Here is a 22,674-nt window from a genome sequence, read left to right on the forward strand (position 1 = left end):
TTACTTTTCCTTGTCTATACACAAGTAGCTACTTAAAATGGTGACCTTATAAACAGTCCTCTCAGAGTGGCAATTATTGTTGGTGAATGGCTTAACGTCGTAGGTTGGTCACTACTTGTGAAATATCTGGTTTCTGAGCTGCAGAGAGTGTGGACACCCTCTCCACAACCCCACACAATTGTGCTTCACTGTATGCACACCCAACACACGCAAAGAATGTGCGTCAGACTCAGACAATGTATTTCCCTGAATTTGGACTCAAGTTCAACTCATCATTCTAATGAGTAAGAAGATTCAAAGATGACAGGGAAGCAAGCCCACACAGTCTACGGGCCATGGGATGATGAACTTTCGTTTTATTGATATTTCAGTACCCAAGTGTGGCAATGTAAGGCTGCCACATACAGCAAGTGACATGACACCACAAGGACCTTCCGAGAGAATTATTCTTACTTTGGATGGAAGACATCACTTAAACAAAAAAACATTTAAAGATGCTTCTTTGCTTTTTATAATTCCTAACCGTAAAATGGAATTTTAGTATAGAACAAAAATATTCTCTGTGGTTGGTCACATCGTTCATTATTGAAAGGGAAACAGTATCAAAAGAAACAAAACACTGAAATAAATTAAGTAATTTACTGAAAGGTAGTTTTGCTGCATTGCACACAACCGACCGCACAGAATTCTAAAGCTGATTTTTTTCTTAAAGGATGAAAAACTCATTTGCCATTTTTAGTTTCTTGCTAAGTGATACATGCTCCTTATAAGGAAAACTACTCTGTGTAGGCCTGAGTTTAAAATGTAAGTATCTGTTTATCCAGAGTTTGTTAATCTAGAGTACACAGGTGTGGAAAACTGGTGGTGAAAAGAGGGACCGACCCCGCCTTCAGGGCGGCTGCGCAGGGGCCCCACGTTACTGGCCTCAGCCACCAGCAGCGCCTTCACTCCGCCCAGCTCAGAAAGCACTGCCTAAAGCCGGAGCTTAGGATGAACATGGGCAAAAAGCACTGGTACAATTCCATGTGTTTCTCTTCTACTATAATGTCCCCAGAGGGATTGTGAAATCTCTGAGAACATCCCCTGGAGGAGGTTTAAAAGCGAGAAGCCCATGATACGGCTATGGAACATAAGCACTTATTGCTGGTATGTTTCTACCAAGATTGAACACAATGCTCTTCTTTGATAAAGCTCTGGGCAAGTTCCTAGTCCAATTTCTTCTGCTACAAGTACACAGAGTTTATTGCTTTCTTGGTCAGCTCTTGATATGAATTGTTCTCTTGAATTAAGATCCTCCCTGGCTTGTCTCTCACCCACCCTGTATCTCTTAGAGAAAGCACCTGGCTGTCTTCACCTACGTGAGACCTTCTCTGGAATGTGATTTGCTGCGACTGCAGACATCTCCACACAGCATAATGAACTCCCTTGAGTGGTCTCTTTTTAAACAATTTTGGGTGAGGGGCAGGTTTCTTGGTTTGTTTGAAAACTCATCTTGAAAATAATCTAGACGGAAAAATCCGAAGTGAAATTCTGGTGCATAAACAAATATTTTAAGATTGAAGTTTGGTTACTTCTCTTGTCCATCTTTTCATGCCCACAAATGGAAACCACATTCCTGATTTAAGAGGATGCTTCTATCTGTATCCTTTTTTGAACTGCATTGTTCTCACAAGGACCAGCAAACTTTTTCTGTAAATATTTTAGTAAATATTCTAGGCTTTACAGGCCACATATAGTGTCTGTTGCATATTCTTCAACATTTTTTCTTAGGTAACTGTTTAAAAATGGCAAATCCACTACTGCCTTTCAGCTGGAGCAGCAAGATTTTCTCAGCCCTTGTTTCAGGACCCTCAAGTATGTGACAAATTCTTTTATGCACAGAGCTGGAAGGCGGGGGTCCCCTAACTCCCTGGGTGCCCACCTGCCCACTTCACCCATTTGTGGCCCCTTCCTTTCCTTTCTTCTATCTCTGCCACAGACCCCAGTGGCTCCATCGCCAGCTTCCTGCAGCCTCCACCAATAATCCATGGCTCCTCTAGGAAGTGTCGCAGGCGGGTGGCCAAGACCAACTTATTAGGTAGCCAGAAGCTCACCCCCTTTCTTAACAACTTTGACCATGAAGCGCAAATACGATGCAGGCAAATCCAGAGAGGCAGAGCCTGGGTCCCCAGGCTGCTAGTAACACGCTTTGAAATCTAGGTGGAGGGAGCCATGCCCCCACAGCTCTTGCCTCAAGGATTAGATGCATTTTACCTTCCAGGGAGGCAGGTTAAGCTGCACCTGAGGCAGTCTGAGGCACAACTGGGACAGAATTCCCTTGGTCTTCTCTTCTGATCCCTCAGCAGAACTGCCCCTAATGCTCAGTTCACGGCAATACAGGCCTTTTCTCTCCTGTTTCTTCAAACTCTTCCAGCCTCTGCCCAGTACCTAGTTCCAAAGCCACTTTCATATCCTCAGTTATCTGTTATAGCAACAACCCCACTTCTGGGTACTAATCTGCTACCAACTACATGAATTTAACTGTTCTGGAGTTAGGGAACAGCACATACAGACACTCGCACGAAACAAACTGCCTAAAAAAACTGTACGAGAATTCCCCAAACTTCTCAACTAAATAAATAGGTGAAAAAACACCAATCTCACATATGCCAATCCAATTGTCCTTTTGGGATTTTGGCTTAAATTGTCGAATTTTTTCCTTCAAAATGTGAATTTATTTCCTGTATTGGATGCAGACTCTTCCCTTCTGGATTTACAGTGGCACTGCCAGCAACAGCCTCAGCCAATGCAATTAGGAAGAGCACTCGGCAGGCTGTGCATGGGGTCTCCCAGTACGATTAAAAGCTGAGACGATTTTTAATTAAGTGGGGTGGGGGAAACACCAATTGGAAGCTGGAAGAAACTGAGGCACAATTAAGCAGAAACACTGAGGAATACTGAAGAGCAAGAAGTGGGCATGTGCTCTAGTTCCAATAAAACCGAAACTGGTGAAACTAGGAATTTCCAATTCTTTCAAAACCACAGTGTTCTAATGAGTTCTAATGCCACTGAAACATGGAATAAGGAGAGTAATTACCTGTGGTCAGGAAAAGATAACAGTAACAAGGATTTTTCTAGATAAAATGTACCAGTAAATTCTGAAGTGTGTGTTTTTAAAGAACCAGCATTGCCTCCCCTCATGCTGGTTTCTTGGGATTTTTCACACACTCACACAAAGCTCTAGTTGATAGTTCACTATCACTTTTATAAATGGTTATCACCTGGTGCCCATATTTCTCTGTTTTGGATATAAATGGTTTAAAAAATTTAAATTTGCAAAGAAAACATATAAAGTAACAGACCTGAACAATAAATAAAAAATAAGCATCACCCTCTTCAGGTTAGAGCTTTCAAGATAGAGAAAAAAGAGGATTATCATTTCAGGCAGTAAGTTTTTTGGTTCTATAAAAGCATCACTATTCAGTCCCCTCTCCACTGACAGAATGCATCTTTCCACCTCCCTCCAGTATCAAAGTGCATTTGTTTAAATTTAACATTCCTTAAAGAAACCCCAGAAATCTCATTTATTTTTGGCAGATATCCTGTGCAGCAAAAATCAAGTGAATTTCCCTCTTCCCTACTCCTCAATTTAAAGCTGTACTCAAGATGGCTAAAGGCAATACTTCTAGACAGCAGGGCTTACAAACAATGCATTTTGTTTTTGTTTGGAGGAACAAAAAAGGGAAAGAAAAAACAAGACCACAGGAAAATAAAGAGGAGAAACCCTGAGGCAAAAATGGCTTTTCCTTTTTTGTCTTCGTGGAGCTGTGAGCCGGATCACAAGGTCCCCGGGGCGTTCTGGGCGGGAAGGCCCTCCTCCATCCAGAGGGCGGCGGCCGAGCTGCTCCGGGGAGTGCGCCTGTGGATGCGCCGCAGCCGCAGCAGGTACAGCAGGATGGCCAGCAGCACCACCAGGAAGCAGCCAGAGAACAGGTAGTGGTTGTAGACAAAGGAAACGCCCCGCCAGTGGGTGTGACTGGCTCGGAAGGCCTCCTGCTGGATGTCTCTGCCCATGTGAACACCAAACAACAAACAGGACAGTAAGCAAGGAAAGGGGTGGAAAGGGTGCACACGGGGACGGCGGGACCCAGGCCCCAGAGCTGCACTTCAGGAACTGCAACCCTACCTTGAAATGGAGAACGGAACAGCCCAATGCAGGCGACTTCTAAGTATCAATGAGATAACACATGTAAGTCTACTCTGAAGTCGGTCATTATAATTTGGGTAACCAAAATCAGAGGAATTTAGAAGAGCCGTGAAGGTTTCGCTGATACAAAGAAGTCAGCGTGTAAACAAACTGCATGCTTGTGATCAGTAACACCCACGACTCACCATTTTTACAGTTAACCCAGCTAAAAGGGTTGCTGAGAAATGCTCAATTAAATGGAGGGGGTGGGGGGAACAGCAAATGTCTCATCTATCAGGTAACTCAGGTTCTTACCACAGGTCAACTGACAGCAGATCTGCAAACGTGAATGGGGAAAAACGCACATCTTTGTTCTACCCAAGCGCTGACTGAAATGTAGCATTTCTTTGACCATGAATGCAGACAACAAACTATCATTAGCGTTGGCAGCACCCACAACTTTGTTACTAACGAAAATCACAGATCTTTCATGTCCATTATGGTATCATCAATGCCTCAAAATGCCATTGATGCTCACTGACTACACTGAAATTACAGAAAGTGCTCACTCTGCTGCCAGATCCTGTTATTTAATGTGTTAATAGAGAAGAACACATATTACAGTATCACAAACTTGTTTTCTGTAATATTTTGATATTATTTCAATATGATGGTTTCTTCTGTAATCGTATATATTTATACATGCATTTAAAAACAGTATTTGGAGAAGAGGACTGAGTCATAAAGGTTAAGAATCCCGGAACTGACCCTTTTGCCGGGGTTGGGGAACAGACAGTTGAGAATAACCAAACACAGGGCAGTAGGACAGGAGTGCTGTGTATTACGGGATGGTAGGGCAGGAAGGGAGGAAGCACTTGTGGGGAGGGGGCAAGACCAAAAGCAAACGTCATTGTCCCCACAATTCTGCCGTGGCCGGCTCTAACAGCAATGCCCCAAACAGCCACAGACCACAGCTGCCATGAGGTGCTGTAACTGCAGAAAAGCATCTTTTTGATTATCGTTCCCAAATTCACCTACCTTAATGGTAGAAAGCGGGTCCTGTAGAGGATGGCTCCAAGGGTCCACTGAACCTCCTTGTCATAAACTTGCAAGGCAGTCTTTAAGCTTTTATAGTTGACAGGAAACGAAAAGCCCCTATGAAACACCTCAAACATCCAGGCTGATTTGAAGCACTGATACCTACAAATGGCAAACACAAAGGCAAGTCAGACTGACTCGCTCTGTCAAGATGGCACACACACACACAATCCTTCCGTCTGTGGGCAGCCTTGGGGCAGGGGCTTCCTCAGGCCGGCTCTCCCAAACCAACTGCGCACGTTTCAAGCTTAATGTACTTGGTTCACATCCCTGGTCCCACAACATGGAGCAGTTCACCTGTCAAATCAATCAGTGCATGAACCCAGTCACGGCATAATGTCATATATCCCTGAGATAGGTTTCTTTTCCCTCTAGCATTTCACCATGTACTCCTTGAATGAATACTGAACAGGTTCCAACCTCTTTGTACCTCAGTTTATTATAAAATGAGATGGTAGGAAGGTTCTCTTCAGCTCTGATATTCTATGACTCTAAATATTTATTAGAGGTTTATTTTTTGCCAAGCACTGTGCTAAGCAAGTAAGAAGATACAATAATTAGTAAGATACAGTGTCTGCACTTAAGTGACTTACAACGAAAGGGGATTTTTAAAAAGCAACAGAAAAACAAAGCAGAACATGATAAATGCATTAACGAGGTAGGATGAATTCTCGAGACTCAGAGAAAGGGCTGTAGTCTGATTGAGGGGACAGAGGAAGATTGGAAAGAGACAGCCTCTGGCTGGATTCTGATGTCTGGGCAGGACTTGAACAAGCAAAGGTATGAACAGGGGAATTTCAGGGGGAAGAGACAGTAAAAGTGACCAAAACAAAAAAGATACGGAATATGTCTGGGCACAAGTATTTGTCCCGTTTGAAAGGGGCCCAGGGTAGATGGGAAGAACAGTGAGTGAGGAGAAGCTGGACTGGGGCCAAGGGTGTGGCAAGCCAGTGGGGCCAACACTGCATTATGGTTCTTAAGCGTGCCCTGGGCTTGACCTTCTAGTACTTACTTAAGCCTGTGGAGGTCAGCATGAGAGGCGTATAGTCCCCGGTCAAAGCGTTCCCGCAAAATGGACCACTTTGTTGCACAATAATCCTGAAAACAAATTCACCAAAATAAATCACTAGTAAAGGCTTATTAAAATTCTCACTTTAAAAATGGTTTACCAAATTTATATTTTTAACGAGCAAATCCCTCCCATTAGGAAACACACAAGGTTAACTTAGACAACAAGTGCAAGACACACAAACACTCAGGGAATACTTACTGATTCACAAACACAATACTTTGTCTTAAAATTCTGTCCAGGGTATTGTTAAAGAGAGCTTTGCTGTCCACAACCAACCTCTCCAAAACTGTTTAGTTTCTCCCTCCATGACTGCATGGTACAGGCATACATTTTTGGAAAAGTGAAGCAGTATTTTAGCTACTTCAAACTAAGTCCTACATCTGTGGAGGACACAGTACAAGCTACTGGGATAATAATTGCAAAAGGTTTTTGTCTTTAACAGAAGGCAAAGAGATCCCACTTTTCCTGAAGTTATTTGTTATAATAACTTTTATTGAGCATTGTGTAAGTGTGTCTTCTCAATGTAATACTTAACTCCTCGAGGTGGCTACCATCCCGACCTCTATTTAAAGGACGAAGACATTGCTGAGAGAGGTGGGAGATGGGCCTGGGTGTGTGACAGGGAGCACAAGGAAAAAGCACTTGGCCTGGGGAACGGGCTCGGCATACGCGCTTCAGGAACACGGACATGGACACAGAGGAGAAGCCGCGGAGAGCGTGAGGGACGTCAGCTGTCTGACATGATTACAGCATACAGTACTCTGTGCTTCGAGATGGGCTTGAGAAATACTTGGGAGATAAAATATTACACTTGTGACTGATTACACTGGGGTGTATAGGGAGAGATGAATTGGTTACAGGGAGAAGTCCATGAATCCTAGGCTGCAGGGAGGGGGACTGGATGGTTGGTGATGCCATTAACCAAGAGAGAAAACAACAGGAACAAAATGGAGAGAGAATGCTGGGTTTGTCTGGAGTTGTGGAATCTAGCAGGCAACCGGGCAGGGGTCAGGACTGGAGCCTCTTCTTGAGAGGTAGCAGCAAACCCTGAGCATGGATGAGACCATCCAAGAACCTGAAGATCAGGGGCCAAGTGTGGAAGTCTGGCATCACCTAAGTTTAAGGGGTGTCAGGAAGGCAGAGAGAACACAAGAACAGGAGTATCCTGGTAGGTCAGGGAGCGGGAAGGCTAGTAGGAGAATCGTCAGATGCAGCAAAGCACAAAAATGACATAAAAGACTGTAATTTGGAGGTAACTGATAACCAGGGTAGCTAATGGAGTGGTGTGCAGAAGTCAGCGTACAGTACATTTTTTACTTCTGCTGTGACTATTCAACCTCCCTCCAAGCAAAGGGAACAGGATCCCAACATGCTGCAGTGCAGCCTTCCACACTCCGTCTTTCCCTGCCAGTGTAAAGGGAGGACATAACTCGTCACCGTCCACACCGGTCTCTCAAAAGCATGCGGAGCAGATGGTGTCTCTCAAGGGTACCTTTGCAGCTTTAGTAAATTTAGCAGCATTGTAGTCTCCCCCCATTCGTAACACATCCTCGGTGCAGTAGTAGAATTCGGAAAAGCCATAGAATTCACTGTTCTGGAAGTGAATTGGGGGCTGGTAGACCCCATTGAGGGAAGTCTGGGTCTCGTTTGTTTTATTCATGAAAGGCTGGATAGTCTCTCGACACAGGTCAAAGTCTCCAGTCCCTCGTAGGTATATGGTTTGTCCATTTTGCTGGATTTCATCTTTAATGTCTAGGGGTAGGCAGGGGTCCAAGTACGGCATATCAGGAGTCAGACCAGTCTGTTTACCGAGGAGCCTATGGCAAAACAAGAAACTTCATCGTGAGTCCTACAGAAAACTGTGTTTTCAGGAAGTGGCTGCAAACCAGTGTTTCTCAAAACACGCTCTGTGGGACATGAGACCTGCAGGACTGTGTCTGTGGAACAGAAAAGGGTTCCGAGATAATTAGTTAGGAAAATACACACTTGAGACTTTCTTGGAGAGTCAGGATACAAACTTGCCTGCAGCAGACAGGCTACCAGAGTCCAGTTGGATAACCTATCCGATTACCCGACGATCCTGGCAACAAGGCCTGATGTTCCCAGCTGCTGGGCACAAGGCAACTGTGTTACCAGCCCCATTTTTGCACTAGTGCTTGTGGTTTTACCTAATACAGATGGAAGGAACGTGACTGTGACAAGATCTGGTCCTTGATAAAGCAGGTTAGATGCTTTAGAAAACTAAGGTCAAGTTACTAGAAAATTATCAAACTAGGTGTGGGCAGGATTTTTAAAACCGAGAAAAATTAGCAAACATCTAGAAGGATTTGGTATCGAATTGCTTTGCAAACCTCTTTAAGTCCTCAGTATTCTTTAAACAAAGACAAACCGGTATCTCAATGAGGGGTGCAGTGCATGCCAAAGAAAGGATGGAGTCTAAAAACAGACCTTGGTTCAGAGGAAAAGATTAGCAAATGAATAGAGAAGTTAAGACAGAATGTCTAAGGCCTGGCTCTATTTTTATGATTCTGTTTCAACTTATTTCTTTCCTTGACCAGCTATGGGTCCCAACTGCAGCAGAGAGCAGTTTCCATTGTACAGTGCACTCTGAGAAGCCCTGTAGAAAATAAACATTAGTTTTGTTAACTGAAAGGCACTAGGCTTATTACTTGCTAATGAAATTTCTGGGAGTGAACATCTGTCATCCTATTGTGTGTGTGCATGCCTTCAAGCAACAAGAAACAGAGAAGAGCTCACAAAATCTCAAGTGATGTTGGTGTTGGATACTGTGAAATCACAGGGGCCTGACAGGTGTTGAACTGTTAAGAGTTAAGCATGGTCAGAATTCAATACTCATCACCGACAGTCAAGTTTTCACTTTTCACTCAACTCACAAGTTGTGTATTCCTCATATCAGGGTCACTCATCATGCAGTTGAATGTAATAAATTAAGGTCTTTGCCATAAAAATGTTCGCTTAATTTAAAAAAATTAATCACCACTACAAATGGCGAAGAGATAAATGTGTACTTCAATGCTCAATTCATGACACATGAAACATTTGTAATTACTATAAAAGTCCAAGAGTAGTCAAATATATATTTCATGCTATTATTTTTAGTTGTCTTATATCTAAATTAAGTACCACTAAACTATCCATTATATAAAGCTTTCTGACATTAAAACCAATGAGTAAAAATTAAGGTTTCAGAAAAAATACATTTCAAATGTTTTTTATAAAATATTTCTAGTTTAAGACTACTATAAAAATGATTATACCAAAGTGTGCTAAATACCAATTAAAAATACAAAACCATGGGACTACCAATCTTATAAGTATTCAGTTAACTTTTGGAAGAGACACAGGAAAAGGTTTTTCTTGCTTTTCCTATCTACACACGACTTTGTGGTAAATGTACTGAATAGTTCCAACTTGGTCTTTTTTCAAGTTGAGGCCTTCACAGGTTTATTAAGATTAAATTAATCAAGGAAGTATACAATCTCTTAGGTCTATGAACTAGGATTTTTTCCCCTCAAAATTGTTTCATCAAAATAAACAAATAAAACACAGTAATAAATAGGATAGCTTACACAACCCCAGATTCAGATTTTTTTATTCATCCAAATAGCTTTTATGTTCTTACAAATTTCAAATCAATAATTGCTATATACTTACACTTACGAAGTCAATTTAAACCAATAGAGTGCTGTTTTGTTTTATATATTTTCTATACCACAATTCTACATACACTCATTTTTTAAAGCTTCATTGCTAAATTTAAAAGCCACTAACTCTGACTCTTCTAGATAATTTATTCCTATTGAATAATTCCTTTCATGATGGTTCTTATCCACTAACTAGCTGCACAGGCTGGTTCATCCACAGAGTCTCCAGAACATCACATATTTCAATCTCCTCAGCAACAACAAGAGAACACACTACCTGAGGCCTCCAGGAGTGCTCCAGATACTGGGTTTCCCAAGGACTCTGAATCATGCATAGCACCACCCACCCAGGGCTCCAAACTATTCTGTAGCTTGATGGTGAAATTTCTAGTCCATCAGTTGAGATGGAGGTGAGAGAGACAGAGCACGCACGCACCTCCTTCAGGGCATGGTGGGACAGAGGGCCAAAGGCAGGACCCTGGTGTGCTTTCATCTCTTCTCCCTGCTCAGCTAGTGGGGGAATAAAAAGCTAACAGTGCAACACATTTTTGCTAATTGAGTTCTTCCCACTTTGCCTGGGTCTGTTTTTTATGAGGAGAGACCTAGGTTTGCAAATGACTGCCAAGTAGTGAAAGGTGCTTTACCTGTTCTTTTGAATGGTGTTGGCAAATATTCTGTCTTCGTATCTCTGTCGAGCAGCATTGCCACCAAACCCAAGAAATGTGGCCACATAGACTCGATACACATGCTCAGTCTGGTGAACATCACATCCCAAGTTAAATTCAGCTAACAAGTTTTTAGCTACTTCTTCCTGCAGACATAAGCATAACAAACTTTAATAGCTTAAGCTACTTTAACCTCCTACTAAAAAGAAGGGTCTAAAAACAGTCTTATCTAAAAGGGACAAAAACGTCTGCTTCTGCACTTCCCAAGGACCCTTCTAAAGCATCATTCATAATTCAATATGACAATTCTGATTTAAGAAATTTCAGATGGGCTGCAAATTTGTGATACTGCTATGACTTTTTGAAAGAGAAAGTCAGCAAAATAGTTCATACCCTCTGACATTATTTATTTATGGAATCCTATGCTGTGGAAATAAACCTAAACATGGAAATGTTTCTATATGCAAAGATGTCCTTTGTCATTCTGTGACAGAAAAAACTAGATGTCATCTAAATATATAAAAGCAAGGGAAGGTTAATTACGGTAATCAATAGCTTACGGAGGACCATGCTCATGCAGTGTTAAATAAAGGACAAAAATCATATAAACTAAGATTGTAACAACCATATTTTTTAAAACTATGCATAGAAAAATAAAAGAAATTCACTAAAAGGCTAGCAATGGCTTTTTTAGCTGATGAATCCATGGGAAATTTTTAATCTTGATTTTTCAGTATTTATTTCAAACATTATTTCTATGTACAGTTTTACTTTATATTGAGAGGGGAAAACATGATTTTTTACAAAGAATATAACAGTCTGTAGAGGCATGTCTGGAATGGGAGGTAGGAAAAACAAATTGTTAATACCTGAATTTACAAAGCATTTTTCCAAGGAGCTTAATAAAGATGTCAGTAACATCTATTGAGAACATACTAGCTGCCTGGCAGTGCATCAGATATACTGGATGTATTATCTCATTTAAACCCTCTAATAACCCCATGTTGTAGGTACTTTCGTTCACATTTACAGATGAAGAAACCAGCTTAAAGAAGGTACATGACTTGCATAAGGTCACACGACTAGTGAGGAGGAGGAGGATGAAGAAACCCAGGCCTGTCTAGCTCCACGGTCTCACTATGAACCCTCTCCTGCCGGCCAGGCTATGCTGCCTCCCACCTTTGAGGGGAAAATCCAGGAAGCTAGGATTTGGTGTTAATCTACAGCTGAACACAAACGGAGTAATAGACGTGTAGCAATTCAGAAATACATCTGGAAACCATGCCAGGGTTCTCTAGACAAGGTTGTCCAGGCAGCAACTGAGAGGGCACAGAACAGGGTGGAGAACAGTTCGAGTAAACCACCAGTTGAAAGATGTGGAAGCAGTGGATACAAACCTCAATCTCCCCCAAGGAAGCTCAAAGTCTGAACCATTAAAAAAAAGAATTTCCCCCAATTCTAACTTAAAAAAATCAGATGTTATTATTTTACATTTTATAAAACCTGTCGAGAAAAGACGTGATTGAAGAGAAAATATAAACAGAAACTCAAGCATGCGACTGCATATATACCAAAGAAAAACTCTACGTTCAGAAAACAAACCAGCTGATTTCAATGAACACACACACGCGGCTCAGCTGAGGTCTGCCTTGTTCGTCCTGTCTCCTTTCTCCTGGGTTGAGAGGCGGCACCTCAGCAAGCATAGTAAAGATGTGTTCAGACTCAGAAAACAAAACAAGAACGATGGACACACGTTAAATGAAAACCAAACCAAACAGAAAGAAATTTGTACAGATAATGACCTGCTGTGAGGACGCAAAGCTTACAGTTTTGGGGACTTCGTACGCTATCTGAGTCGACACGCCGCCCATGTCGAGAATGCCCGCTGTCCTTTTACGGACAATGGCTTCGCTGCTTTCACTTCCAGGAATGTTAACTTCCACAACAGCCTCATCATCTGGAAAGAATAGAAAGTGTTCATTGGAACAGAACTAATCCAGAGAACTGGGCTCTTCTGAAGAGTCACCTTCTTTTCATGGTCTATTTCAAGCATGTTCAGGCAAACCCAGTCTACTCCTCCCAACTAAAATCAAGTTGAATTACGTTCAACTGCAGCTGCTCTCATTCTACTCCTACACGCTTAGAAGTGTCACAAAGCTTAGCTCTTTTTTCAGCCTTTGGATTAAACAGAAAAGCACCGATTTCCAACTAGATATAGTTGTTGGAAACATGACACTTACCATCTTCAATATGCTCAAATCGTCCAAGGACAAAATTAATGCCAATCCAAGCATACACACCTATAGACATTTTACAGGGTGAAGAGAAGAAAAAGTTTTAAAACATTTTGTGTAACTCCTATCTGCGCAGTCTGTGCAAACGTCTCATTTATTTCACTCCCTGATAACCTGTAAAATCATCTGAAATAACACCTTGCTACTGATGTTTTTATTCCTCCAAATGGCTTTCCAAGAACTCTCAACTTTAATGTTTATAGTTTTATACCATTTACACAGGTTGAAAATACAATACGCTAGGTGCCAGTTTTCTTTTGAAATTTATGAGCTGTTTCAAAATACTGTAATTTTCACTTTTATGATGTTAAACCTGTCAAGTCCAAGGTTTTAAAAATTCAAGGTATCAGCTGGGCGCGGTGGCTCATGCCTGTAATCCCAGCACTTTGTGAGGCCGAGGCAGGCAGATCATGAGGTCAAGAGATCGAGACCATCCTGGCCAACATGGTGAAACCCCGTCTCTATTAAAAATACAAAAATTAGCCGGGCGTGGTGGCAGGCGCCTATAGTCCCAGCTATTCGGGAAGCTGAGGCAGGAGAATCACTTGAACCTGCGAGGTGGAGGCTGCAGTGAGCCGAGATCGTGCCACTGCACTCCAGCCTGGTGACAGAGCGAGACTCCATCTCAAAAAAAAAAAAAACCAAAATTTTGAGGTATCTTCTACTCTTTCCTTTATCCCTCCACTCAGCTGCCAGGTCTGATTCTATTTTCACATTCCCTACACCTGGTTTTCATTGTCACCTTGGGTAGCCCATCTAATCCATCCCTGCCCCTATTTCTCTGTTGCAACCTGCTCTACTCTCTGCTATTGGACTCATCTACAAAAAGAAGTCCAAATTCCTGGACAGACAATTCAAGAGCCAGCCAACCATTAACATTCCCGCCACTCCTTCCAGATGGGCCACCACCCAGTCAAACTAAAACATTTGTGTTTCTCTGTCCACAGTGCCCTCTTTCCAACCTGTCCTGAGTCAAGCCCTTTCTTCTGCCTGGCGTGTGCTTCCTGCCCCTCCCTCAGAGCCCCACCCTTCCCATGCTCTGGCATGCTCTATTTAAACTATCCCTTCCCTTGAGGTGAAGTTCAGATGTCACTTTCTCCATCATGGCCCTAGCTGGAAAAAAAAAAAATGCCTCCCTCTTAAGAACTCCTGTGATATTTTTTCCTCATCTTTTTTCTGGTACCTAAACCCCTCATAGAACAGCTAACTGTGTAGCTCAATTGTCTGTAAGCAGCTGAATGGCAATGTGTAAATTTCACCCCATTTTTGTATTCTCTACAGTGTCTTTCACATAGGAAGTATTAATGCTGAAATGACAGATGGCTTTTGAAATACTTTTTGGTATACATTTCTAGCAGGCTATACCCCAAATAATTTCATTGACTTGACATTTCATTCTCAAGGAGAATCATTTCTTTGAAAATAGAACAAAGATTTGATATTTCTCAGTGTATCAAAGTAGAGAAGAAGCTCCAACAGCTCAATAATGATCAAAGTCCCAGGAAGCCACACAACTTGGGCAAGGCATACAAGCCTTTTCTATCAAAGTGAGTTTCTATCAAGCCATGTCCCTACATGTGGTGAAGACAAACGGTTATTTTTCAATGGCTTAATGTTAGGGCAACAAAGACTAGTCATATAAGAAACTGATTTAGTCATTTAAAAATTGTAATATTTCAAGGCTATTATTTCCCAAATGTTAAGACAATAGGAATATAACAAAGGGTACACTGGTGAAAATGGGGAGGATTTAAAGGAACAGCTTCCCAAATTTTAAACTGAAGACCAATATACCAACCTTCTTGTTTCCCAGAAATTACTTCTGCATGAGAGTCAGAAAACAGAAAGTCAAAGTGCACGGGGATATCAGTCAGAAGGTCTTCCAGAATAGCTTTCTGCTGGCTGTAAGGCAATAAAAACATTTACAAATCAAAAGATTACAGCTTGGTATCTTCTGTTTAGAAAAGGAAAGAAAGAAAGAAACAAACAAACAAAAAAAACCAGGGCTGTGGTATATCTTGTATGAAACAGTTAATTTAAAAAAAAAAGAAACTCATTGGAAAGATTATATTAGGAATGAATTTTCAAAATGAACAAGTTGTGTGAATTATGTGATTTCTAGATGTAAAACTACAACTGCAAGCATTCCTTAACTACATAAAATAGATTACGGTTTTAAAAATGACAACTTTACAGTTGCCTATAGTCCTAAGTCAATTAAAGGCTATTTGGTGGATTCTGGCTAAAGGAATAGTTCTGGTACTGTTACAGACTTGAAGAAAGAGTTTTGAATATTTTCCTTTTGATGATGATGATGATGATGGAGAGGAGGAGGGGGAAGGGGGAGGAGAACACCCCCTCTCCCCTCCAGGAGCCCACCCTCACCCTTGCCCTTCCGTGGAGGATCACCTTTCGGGGAGGATTCTCATTCCAGCCGTGCAGAGAATGTAGAGCGGTGTCTCTTTGTGTTTTGCCCGTGGCACATGCTCTGCAGCAAAGTTCAAAAGTGGAGAAATGTAATCACTGACTTTCTCTGGAGAGGTAGCAAATTCTGAAATGCCTAGAGAAACAGGATACTTTAGTTAAGAAGCAGATATTTTAGCTATAACATGTGATGTTTCTTCAGAGTGGCTAATTTTAGGGAAATCATGCTACACATTACACTTTCTTTTTTTTTTTTTTTTTTTTTTTTTTTTGAGATGGAGTCTTGCTCTGTCACCCAGGCTGGAGTGCAGTGGCGCGATCTCGGCTCACTGCAAGCTCCGCCTCCCGGGTTCACGCCATTCTCCTGCCTCAGCCTCTCCAAGTAGCTGGGACTACAGGCGCCCGCCACTGCGCCCGGCTAATTTTTTGTATTTTTAGTAGAGACGGGGTTTCACCGTGGTCTCGATCTCCTGACCTCATGATCCGCCCGCCTCGGCCTCCCAAAGTGCTGGGATTACAAGCGTGAGCCACCGCGCCCGGCACATTACACTTTCTTAGTTTTTCCTATCCCTCTAGCAACTTCTTCTGCAGACCTTACTTAAATGTTGGTGGCACTATTCAGTGCTATGTCCTTTTCTTCTTCATCAAAGCACACAAACCTGACTGAGCATCTGCTGTGTGTCACTGCCATGTGCATGGGCTCTTGCCTGCCCTCAAGAAACGTGCTCCCCCTCTCCTCAGGTGAGCTCAGTCCCTCCTGAGGCTGCTATCACCATCAGCATGCCATGAACTCCAAACTGTGCCACCGGCCATGCAGCACTCATTAGCCTCCAGGTGAGCGTGGGGTTAACCGTCCACCAGACACTGCCCTTGCTTGTCCTTACAGCCACCCCCAATGCATCATGGCAAAATGTGAACTCAACTTTCACTACAAACCTGCTCTCACTGCTGGGTACCTCTCTCCGAGGCCATCAGCGCTGGGCACCCAGCAGTCCAAGCCAGGATCTTAGATGAAGTCCCTCTCCGTCATCCCAACACACAACCTGGGTTTCATAGATTGCCTCTCTTCGGTTCCTCTCACAGGACTTTACTACTCATCCCTTTGGACACGCCCTCTGCCAGTCTGCCACAGCACATCCCACCCTCTGATCCTGACCATCTCCCCACCATTCCCTACCCAAAGGATGCCTCTTCAGGCTTCCAATTCTTTTGTGGCTCAATGCCCTCCAGATAAGGCTCAACTCCAGAACAGCACACCCTGCTCAGCATAACTCACCCACCCTTATATCTTCCAATGTTCCTTCCATTGCCTTCAGCTACACTGAACTAACATTTGAATAATGCACATTACTGTGGCCTTAGGGCCTTGCTCCTCCACCACCAAGAAGAGTCTTCTCCATCCACCTCCCTACTCCTTTTCCCCTGGTTAATTCCTGCACACCCACTCGGCTCCAGCCTCCATGGAAGTCACCCTAACAGAACCCTGAAGACGACTCTTGTTAAATTCCATGCTTATTTCCTTTTGCTAGGTGTACATTCATTACACCATATCAAAATTACCTATTTACTTGCCTGTCTCATTACAACTGAAAGCTTCTCAAGGGCACAAAATGTGTCTGTTCAAACTTATATTCCCAGCACCTAACACAGTGCCTAGCAAATGGCAGGTGCCCAGCATATATCTGCTGAATGAGTACATAAATGAATATTTCTAGGTGTCATTTAGCCTACAATATTAAAAATTAGGGGTGCTTTAGAAGTCTAAAAATTCCTTATTTCACACATTAGAAAATTACAAACTCACAAAGATTAAGTGATTCATCAAAGGAATTAGCAAAAAATGGACTAAACCGTAAGTTTTTTGACGCCACATACAATTCAATTTCAATGCACTCGAAACCCTAAGCCAGCCAGACCCTATTAAGGAAACTTCTAGAGCCTTGCTGCAATGTTATACATGGAAGTCCATGCTTCAGGAGAGTAGTGCAATAAAAAGGTATTTTGATTTCCATTTCATACACTTTGTATAGTGCAAGACAGACCCATGTTAAGCCTGATTTTAATGAGATTCTAATATATACTCTAGGATGATAATGTAGTTGACCCTTTGTTCTAAAAGGACAACTCCAAGGCATGGAAGTTTTCATCTTATTCCATGAGATCTGTTTAGTCACTGATGGGACCTGGTACGTGAAGCTAGATGAAATGCAAAATGCTTTATTTTTTTAGTCTTCTCAAAAATTTTTTATTTGATCAATATTACATTAACTGAAAATGTTTCTAGATTAGGGATACATAAAAATTTAAGGGGTAGAAATACATAAAACTAAAACTTGAAAGACACTCACTAAAAAATTAATCTTTGTTCATGGAAATGTACTCTGATAAAATAATGCAGAGTAGATTCTCTCTCTTTAACCTGAAAAGTGAGGTAGAGACTTTAGATTTTCTGAGTAATATGTTGGTTCCTAGCTGCCCACACATCAAAGGATAATCAGCTTGTTGAGGGCTGCCTGAGGGAGGAGGTGGGGTCTGAATTACTCCGTGAAGAATGAGGACTCGAGGGGTCACCATTCTACATGGTTGGAGACTCTTCTATGAGGATATGCATTTTTCTCACGTTAAACTGAATATTCTTTAAAATTTTATTTCTGAAATGGGGATAATAAGCTATAATAATTATTATTTAACGATATTCTCTAATATTTACAAGATAAATTTCTTGGATTGTTTGCATTTGATATTTTACTGTTTTAATACATTAGTAAGATGAAATAAAAGTGCTGCATCTCTATTAAGATCTGTGGTCCACTGTTTGAAATCAGTGATCAATTATCAAGACATAAAAAGCTTGTTTCAAGGCACTCCTGGTATCTCCCATTCTAAATGCTCCTGACAGAAGCTGCTGTCCGTGGAAATGGTGATGACACAGAAAAAAGAGCATCATTGATGTAAATTACCTAATTAGGAAGCCAAATCTAAACTTTTACATGTCACACTGGCTTCGAAATTATAGTATCTTTAAAAACTATACATAATTATGATTAGCTCTAAGTTCTGTGGTCACACTCACCAAATAATCTATATGACTAGAACTATATGTGGCCAGCAATTTTTAAAAGTGACAAGTATATGCCAATATATTATAGATTTTCATGAGTTATCTGAAATTACCTTGTCATTAAGGATAGAGACCAATGGTTACTAAATAGGAAAAAACTCTCCATAGTTAATGCCAACCAGCAACATCTGAGTAGATACCATGAGTAAAGCACTATTTAAAATGCTATAGGAGACAAAAAGACATGTCTGGATGTTTTATCAAGGTGTTAGTCACCCTTTGCAAAATGGACAGAAAAGGGAAAAGAAAGTGAAACAAGGAGACTCATCAGGTTCTGGTGTGAGGTTTGACTCAGGGCCATCATGGTGTAGAAAGGGAACGACGTGAAAGATGCCACAGAGAATGGACACACCCTGGTTACCAGGCAGACATTCTCATTTACATACCCGGTTTTATCTTCATGACCACTGGCTTTCGGTTTTTATCCCTCATTTGCCTGATATCCAACAGATCACGTGGATTGCCATTATGCCTTGGCCAGCAGTAGACAAATACTCGAGACCCACTGCTACCACAGTCCACCACGATCCCATAGTTCACATTGGGGTTATTGGTGTCTGTAGCTTCAATGTCGGTAACTCGTGCCAGGTACCTTGTATAGAAACACAATATGCTTTGATTTAGACAGAGAATATTATCTTAAGTCTAACAGAGAAAATGCAACAAATACCAAGTCAGTAATTTCTAAGCTATGTAGCAGCACCACTATAACATCAATACAACTGTTGAATAATTGAAGAGTCAAAACAAAACAAGTAATGATGATAAAGATCATCTAAATCAGATGGACACTCCTTTACAGAAGTTCAAACAAATTCCAACATGCAAAATTCTATTTCTAAACTACCAACTCAAAAATCATCTTAAAACACAAGAGACACTTACGTATAAATAATTATTCCAGGGCCTCTTATGATATGGATTTTGTAGTTAGCAGTTAACTAGCTTCAAATGGTTTAACTGTTCATGCCATGATGAATATGGTATAGAATATAGTTCCTACAGTTCCTTCAGTTCCTTAAATTCCAACCGAAAGCCAAACATCGTGAAGCCATGAAATGATGGTGTTATGGTCTGAATGTCTGCGGCCCCCGCCAAAATTCATATGTTGGAGACCTAATCACCAATGCGATGTTATTAGGAGGTGGGGCCTCAGGGGGGTGATTAGTTCATGAGGGCAGAAACTTCAGGGAGCACCCTCACCCCCTTTCCATCATGTGAGGACACAGCAAGAAGACCTCCTCATCTCAGAACCAGGAATCAGGCCCTCACCACACACAAAACCTATGGCACCTTGATTGTGGATTTCCCAACCTTTAGAACAGTCAGAAACAAATTGCTGTTGTTTATAAGCCACCCCGTCTATGGAATTCTGTTCCAGCAGCCTAAAACAGGTAAGACAGAAGGTATGCCTTCTGGTCTAGAAAGCAAATGTTTTTATCTCTTACCTTTGAAATTTCTTGTCTCTGGTTAGTCGCCCATACTTATTTCGGATTATGACAACAGAAAAATATAAAAGTGAAACAGCAGCAGCCAGGACACTAATGACCATAATTTGGCGTAAATTGGTATTCAGAATTCGAGGACACCCTACTGGAGATATGCTAAAATGCCAAGAAGCAGGAAAAAGACAGGAGATGCCAATCCTGAAATTAGAAAGAAAAAGATTTTAAAGCAATCTGCTCCAATGAGGCTTCCTTCACCTAAAGTGATCCTAAAATAAGATATTTGGCCTGAGCTACCTGGATTTCCTTATCTGTAGGTATCTGTATTCTGGCATCTTGCATATGCTACACAACAGTTGCACAACCCCTTATCACAACATCATCTGAATGAGTATTAGGCCCTGAAGGTTATGACACTTTGGTGTTTTCCCCTTTTCTTGACAGTATTATGTAGATTTTTTGTTTTGCCCTGCTTTGTTACAACATAGATAAAGAATTAGAGACAGCTTACAAGAATAAGCTCAATAACATAAATATATAAATCAATCATGAAACCGGGTGTAAGGATGATGAGACCAAAAGGGAATGCAGTATGGAGAAAGGCATGTCGTAAGGTGGGCCTGCTGCAAATGCGGCTGAGCTCATTGCCCATGACACCAGAAATATACAAACAGCTCAGGAGGAACAAATTTTCTTAATTTCTCCCAGATGACTCGAGTAATGGGAGAAAACAGCATTTCAACAACATCCCCATAACAAAGTCAATAAATGAGTTTTCTATGTCCTGTGCTTTTAGAAATATTCCTACAAGACATTTCTGCAAATAATCAGGAACTTTTCCCCTCAGTTTATGTCAAGAATGAGAGGCTCATTCTAGAAATATGATTAGGATTTTTAAAAATTTCACTGCCTTTGGGATAAATTTTATTATTTTACAGTTAATTTCTTTATTCTTCACCTTGAAGAGTGATTCATGCATTAAAATACCTCACTGGGCCCTGGAAGAAAAAAGAAGCACAGCACAACTTCACATTTTTCACTTGCGATTTAGATTTTTTTTCCTCTCAAGACCTGTTTTTGCATCACCAAGATTTCATGTTTCATGGTGATTAGGCCCATCACTCACCTCCCCATACTGAAAGGTCAGCAGCAACAAGGCAATGCTCTGGGATTCAGTCCTTCTCACAAACAATTATAGAAATAATGCTGGGGTCCTCACGGAGTTAGAGCCCTCCTGTTCCAGGAAGTGAGACAAATCACAAAGATAGCATCATCAAAGAAAACGTCTACGTTCTTTAAGTGTGTGCTTAAATCCAACCACATATAATCTATACATGATCCTTGCACCGAAGCTTTTGGAATAGTTTATTCTGAGCAACACACTTCTAAGTTAATTTCATACTGTCCGATATAGACCTAAATCAAAAGAGATGATAATCGTCTGGTACTAGTTAGTGCTGTCTAACCAAAACTGTCTGTGACCCCAAGATATCAGGATATCAAATAGGCCTTAAATACCTTATGGTACAAGGGAGATTTGGGGTGGAGGTAGGAGACAGGTAGAATAAGCTGGATGTGAACCTGAAATATCCATTCACTTGATAAATGTCTATTAGACTTCCCTTTTTTGTACAAAGTACTGTGCAAGGCACTGTGTCCCTAGTTAGTTCTTCGACTCCACCATTATCACTCCTCCTCCAGCCTCCAGGCCTCAGATTGCAGAGCAGACAGGGGCCTTTATCCAGGGCCTCCTTCCAATCTGCTGAAGCCAAAGGACAAGTGGTCTTTATCTTTCCTTGGTCTTGCAAAGCTGCTTGACCTCTCAAGACAGCTGTCTTGTCTGGTCTGCTTCTGAGCTCTGGAATAACTGATGCTCAGGATCCTTTAAGTGTTTTCTGCCACCCAGACTACTCTTAGGTTTCCAGGCTCTCTGTCTAGCCTCATTCTCTTCTAACTACAATCATTACTGAGGCTTCAATGATCAGATAACTCATATTTTTCTTTCGCCACTCCAGGCTTCTCTTCTATGCATCTTAAACGGCCTGTAAGCTGTCTCTATATGAATGTTGCACAAAACCATGAGAAAATTCTAAAACTGCACCCCTAACAACTGCAATCTTCACCCCTTTTTCTCCTCATCTGCTCTGCCCCCGCAGTCCCAACCCTGATCCCACCAAGCTACACAAATCGGAAACCAGATTCAAGTGTGATCCCTCTTCATCTTCCAAATGTAATTTCTTTTTTTCTTTTCTTTTTTTTTTTTTTTGAGATGGAGTCTTGCTCTTGTCACCCAGGCTGGTGGAGTGCAATGGCACCATCTCAGCTCACTGCAACCTGCGCCTCCTGGGTTCAAGCGATTCTCCTGCCTCAGCCTCCCGAGTAGCTGGGAATACAGGTGCCTGCCACCATGCCCAGCTAATTTTTGCATTTTTAGTAGAGACGGGGTTTCGCCATGTTGGCCAGGCGGTCTCGAACCCCTGACCCCATGATCCGCCCGCCTTGGCCTCCCAACATGCTGGGATTACAGGCATGAGCCACTGCGCCTGGCCCCAAATGTAATTTCTTACCGATTCCTTTAATTTCTTTAACCTCAGCTTATCTAAAATCCCTTTCTTTATCACCTTCTCCTGAGATCAGGCTCTTATCTCTTGCCTGTTTCTATCAAAAGATCTTTGACAAACCTGACAAAAACAAGAAATGGGGAAAGGATTCCCTATTTAATAAA

General features: G+C 41.7%; 1 protein-coding gene across 4 annotated transcripts in view; it reads right to left on the reverse strand.

Annotated features, from left to right (window-relative positions):
- The window catches only part of ENTPD4 (ectonucleoside triphosphate diphosphohydrolase 4), a 40,012-nt gene that overhangs the window by 8,945 nt on the left and 8,393 nt on the right, over window positions 1–22,674 (reverse strand). For 2 of the 4 annotated variants that reach the window (XM_032144056.2, XM_032144057.2), the window contains exons 2-12: window positions 21,076–21,183; window positions 19,953–20,150; window positions 18,891–19,096; window positions 15,369–15,519; window positions 14,758–14,861; window positions 12,906–12,965; window positions 12,468–12,622; window positions 10,645–10,811; window positions 7,828–8,152; window positions 6,276–6,361; window positions 5,204–5,365 (exon numbers count right to left, since the gene is read on the reverse strand). In XM_032144056.2, the coding sequence (XP_031999947.1) occupies window positions 5,204–5,365; window positions 6,276–6,361; window positions 7,828–8,152; window positions 10,645–10,811; window positions 12,468–12,622; window positions 12,906–12,965; window positions 14,758–14,861; window positions 15,369–15,519; window positions 18,891–19,096; window positions 19,953–20,150; window positions 21,076–21,083 (1,622 nt within the window). In that variant the 5' untranslated portion in view covers window positions 21,084–21,183. Of the gene's footprint in view, window positions 1–334; window positions 4,046–5,203; window positions 5,366–6,275; window positions 6,362–7,827; window positions 8,153–10,644; window positions 10,812–12,467; window positions 12,623–12,905; window positions 12,966–14,757; window positions 14,862–15,368; window positions 15,520–18,890; window positions 19,097–19,952; window positions 20,151–21,075; window positions 21,184–22,674 lie in introns of those variants that run through there. The other 2 variants (XM_032144055.2, XM_032144054.2) reach the window with 2 other exon arrangements.

The sequence above is a fragment of the Hylobates moloch genome, unplaced genomic scaffold (assembly GCF_009828535.3).
Source record: "Hylobates moloch isolate HMO894 unplaced genomic scaffold, HMol_V3 SCAFFOLD_22, whole genome shotgun sequence".
Classification (NCBI taxonomy): Eukaryota; Metazoa; Chordata; class Mammalia; order Primates; family Hylobatidae; genus Hylobates; species Hylobates moloch.